At 35.4% G+C, this 4,820-nt stretch overlaps 1 protein-coding gene across 11 annotated transcripts in view; it reads right to left on the minus strand.

The window, feature by feature from the left end:
- Nucleotides 1–6: 6 nt before the first annotated feature.
- LOC106457481 overlaps nt 7–4,820 on the minus strand; it is a 66,129-nt gene continuing 61,315 nt past the window's right edge. For 10 of the 11 annotated variants that reach the window (XM_013916901.2, XM_022383433.1, XM_022383434.1 and 7 more), the window contains one exon: nt 7–2,444. In XM_013916901.2, coding sequence (XP_013772355.1) covers nt 1,290–2,426 — 1,137 coding nt within the window. In that variant the 5' untranslated portion in view covers nt 2,427–2,444 and the 3' untranslated portion in view covers nt 7–1,289. Of the gene's footprint in view, nt 2,445–2,740; nt 2,906–4,820 lie in introns of those variants that run through there. The other variant, XM_022383440.1, reaches the window with a different exon arrangement.

Below are 4,820 nucleotides of genomic sequence, written 5' to 3' on the forward strand. Positions count from 1 at the left end.
ATATATATATATATATATATATATATATTTCAAATTAGGAACGATACTTTAAGAAGTACTTTTTCCTACCATATCCAAAAAGATATTACACACTATTTATACCGTATAATTGTTTAAACTCTATTCCTGGATTTGTTTGTTTGGACTACACCATATACATCCAACTCTCTTACACCACTAATATTCTGTTCTATGGTGAAATAAACCATCAACATCTTTGTTTTACATGTGTTGAAATAATGAATAACTTAGAAGTTTAATAAGATGGGCATAGAAGATACATTACACATACACAAGAATGTATATTTTGTTTCCAATGTAATAAAATGACATAACTACAAACACTCACTTCTATAAATATAATGATGCATAATTGTTTATCTGTTTACTTTAAAATACGCTATTTTATGAAAGATTAAAACAAATATATATATATATATATATAAATACTGGACAATTAACCAGCATTAAAGGTAATATAATATCTCTTAAACAGTAACTTTACTAATACTATAAGGTGGACCAAAAGTAACTGCATTTACATTTACTTTTTTCACGTTTTTGGAATAAAACTACAGTAATTATTTTGCCAATCACTATGAATACTGAAAACTAAAATACACAAAAGGTCTATGGATAATTTGATATTGTACCAGCTTTGAATGGTATGAGATTTTCGGGACATGCTGTACACTATACCTTCTTTCTAAAATGTACCGCAGAATGTTCCAGACACGGGATATAAAAATAAACTTATTGTGATAACTAGGACTTAAATTACCATTTGTATTTTACAGACCAGCTGTCTATATTTAGCTCCATGTTATATTTGGTATTACAAATGCTTAAGACAATACAGCTGTATTAATTCCCCTCCTTCAGAGCGAAGGAAATATTAACTCTTATACGTAAACTCAGGACTTATTTCTTCTGCCTACTTTACTGAGTATAACAAGTTACACAACTCCAAAACACAGCTCTCTCAGATAATAGTCCAAGTCTTTAAGTTCTAACATATTAAGATTAGCATCCTTTCAAACAGTTATCGACACATCTTCTTAGGAGGAAAATAAAATCTAATCTGTAACTGTATTTTATACTGTAATTTTAATCTTGTCTTACCAGAAGACTTTGGCACACTACAAAATGTCAGTTATGTTCACTTAAATAATGACGTCCATTTTGAATTATGTTCACGGTTTTTCAGCATTGTGGTGCAAATGGCTTACAGGGAAAAAAATCACTGAATCCACAACCTATAGTTTGATTTTAATGCTTGAAAGGGGTAGTTACGTTCTTCGACTGGATGGGAAAACAGGAGGCGATCTGGTTTTACCATGCGTTTCGCTCGAAGTACTGGAACTAACTTCATCAATAAACTTTTCACTCCGCTTCGTCATCCGCTTTGAACGTTGTCTCCACCTACAAACAATAAGAAATGTTGCGAAGAATACAACTGCAACGGCCGATATAACAGCACCAATAATGATGTTTCGTATTGTGGCATCGTGAAGTTTTTCTCCATTTGAATCATCAAAACTACTTTCAGTTAGCCCATGTTCTTTTATTATAGTGGATGTTTTGTCTTGCAAAAACGTAGAACTCTCGGCTACATTAGGAACTGTGGTGAAGTCATTCGTATGCGATAACTGGTCCAGTTTTGTACTAATGTCGTCAGTAATGGGTGATGAAGCTTGAGCTGCCATGGTCCTAGCTATAGCAGCTGTTGTTGCACTTTCTTGTTTTACACTCAATGTATAACCTTCAAATATGAATCTCCCTCTAGGATAAATAGCCGTTCTGCTTTTGTCTTCTATAATGCTTCGCCATCTATTGTGTCCCTCTGAGTTACCCTCCACCGGCTGTTCATATGGAGGCATAAAACGGAAATGTCTTTCTTTATTTGTTTCTCTTGGAACCTCTGATGACCTAGTCGTTTCGTAAAACGAAACAGACTCTTTCGGGAAATTATTATACCTTTTATTTTCAACTGTTCTTCGGTCAAGAGGTAAATGTGTAATATCAAAATGGCGTTTTGTTTCATCTGAAGATAGCTGATGGTTTGGGAGAGTAGTTTCTGTTTGGGTAGCAAAATCTGGAAAACTCAAATTTCTTGGAGGAACAGTTCCTTCTAACAAGTCCACAAAAGGATTGTGCCCAGTGTCGTTAGTAAAACTACTAATATGTTCTTTTTTGTTGCCTAGCTTGAAACCATGAGGTAGCGGCACAGTAGTGCTAAACTCTGGTTGGACAAACTTCTCTCCGTTTGGGTTAGCTTTTAGAGCGTGTTTAGTTGACCTTCCCACCCATGGAATCAATGTAGCTGCAGATCCCTCCCCTAGGCTAGATGAAGATGGACGAGGAAAGGCTGTACTTCTGGAAGCAACTGTCAACAACAGTAGAAACAGCCAGCAAATGTACATCATGACCAAATCTATGTACGACTAGAAAAAATAAAATAAAAAGAATTAGAAAGAAACCTTTTAGAAATAATTTTGTATTACAATAATTAAATTCACATTTCCATTAAACCAAACTTTCAAATATACAACAATAAACGTTGAATTTTATGAAATTACTAAGCTTTAAAATATATATATTTTTCTATCTTTAAGAAGTGACAATATTTATCAAACCTTATCAGGGAGTTAAGCTGGTTAAAGTTTACTTCTTTAAAAAAAAAAAAAAAATTACACGCACGTTTTACAAAATAAAAATTACCATCACTTAAGTGCCCTACCTGGTATACAATCCAACCCAACTAAGCTTGAAAACGTAGAGTAATGCTTCCTTTTAAAACCTTATCTAAATACAAACTGTCTCTTGTGACCTACAGCTCATCACACTGCCCCTCTCTCTTTTTCTCTCCTCTTCTGCCTTCCGGTGTGTCTCGTCACTAATCAACCTCCAGATTCAACCTACTTTTATCCGAGGACTAGGAGCGAGGGGCGTGGTCATAACTTACGCTATAGCACTGACCCGCGGAAGTTACACGGCGCCTACTGGCCACGTGCATCTCTCGTCTCGTATGTCAGCCTTACCCCTTGCCATTGTCACTATGACAACCAATCCTTTGTCTTTGGTGGCTTGTGGTGCAGGCTCTTTCAGCAATCTTTGTAACGTGAGAGCTCATCTCTATAGATCCTCATGAAACACTGAGGTAATTAACAATTTTTCAGACACGAATTGGCCGTGTGTGGCGCCGGAAACCCATATGGGCACAAACTTTAACCACCAAAAAAGAAAGCAGGGTTGACAGTTTCTCAGTGTTTGTTCAATAAACTTATCTAGGGCGGCGCCCAAGAACAGAGAGTGAAGGGGCCTGTTGTAAAGAAGGAACCATTGTGAAGTTTATTTTACCACAATTACAGAAACTGCAAGGTCTCTTGAACATACTCTACAAACCCGTCAAGCCAAAATCGTTTAGTACAATGGAATAAAAAAAACAAAAACAGATTGCACACACACTCTAAGCCTTCTTTGGATATACTATCTAGAGTGGCGTCTAAGAAATATATAAGAGTACAGTATTCGGGGTCCCATCGTAATGAATGAAGGAAACACTTGTTCCAACACTTTACAAAAATCTGGATTTTGGAAAGATCTCTTAGATAATCACGCCGTAATTCACAAGTATGTCAAACTGAAGAAGAAAGAAAGAAAGAAAGAAAAAAAACACGACGGGTTGTTCCACTAGCGAAACACAATACACTTTGCTGAACTCAAAAAAAAAGAAAACATTTATAACAAGCTACTTTTTTCATCTAAAATATCTGAAAAGTGCACAAACACACAATATGCAGTAATAATAGAAGTAAACCACGTATTGTTACATGTTAGTTATGTTGTATATTTTTCATCTCTTATATGAGTTTTAAAATATTTCAAAGACTTGTACTACCGGTTTCACCGCATATAAAACAACAACAGCTAAATGTGTATACGAGTGTAAAGAAGATAATACCATCAAAACGATGCCCCCCCCCCCTCAAAAAAAAAAGAAAAAAGAAAGACAATACTACGTTCAAATCAATTGTTTCAGACGTTCGAATACAAGGAATGTTACATGTAATAGCTATTTTTTTTTTTACAAAGCTTTTCTACAAAACTTTTAGTTGAAACTTTCTACATTAAACGGTTTCACGCCTAACGTAACCAAGACATTTGACCAATGGAAAGAGAAACAAGCATTGAACCAAAAGTAGAAGATATATATATTTCCAACGTATACAGACTAGGCACTAATTCCGTTTACAATTGTTGTGTTCTGTACTTTCAACAGAATTAACCAAAGTACCAATGTTTGTTTAATAAATCAATATATATATTCTACCGATCGAAGTAATGCACGCTCTGTATTATGTTTACCACGTCATTGTTATTGGCTAAGTAAAAGTAGTGTGGGCCAGCAGCGCCATTTGAGATTTGGGGGAGGGGAAAATTCTTACGGACAATTTTGGATTTTTCTGAAGTGAAAAATTCAGTAATATGTGGCTTAATTGATGCTGGATTGTGATGTAGCTTAACAACACATACACAAAAACCGGTATTTTATTGTTAGGTTCTTCTTAGGGAGGGGATTTCCCTTCCCTCCCCCCAAAAATGACGTTCCCGGGGTGGGCACTGTATCCAGTTTATAACGTTGTTATATTATACTAATAAAAGTAATTTAGATTATTCATTTTGTTTATGACTAAAAGTAATACAGACACGGGCTGTATCCTGTTTATAATGTTACTGTTATATTTCAGATATAGAGCCAGTGGGATACAGTTGTTAGCCTCCGGTGCGTTCGGACCCCCCGTCCCACCAAACATGCT

This window comes from Limulus polyphemus, unplaced genomic scaffold (genome assembly GCF_000517525.1).
Source record: "Limulus polyphemus unplaced genomic scaffold, Limulus_polyphemus-2.1.2 Scaffold336, whole genome shotgun sequence".
Lineage (NCBI taxonomy): Eukaryota > Metazoa > Arthropoda > Merostomata > Xiphosura > Limulidae > Limulus > Limulus polyphemus.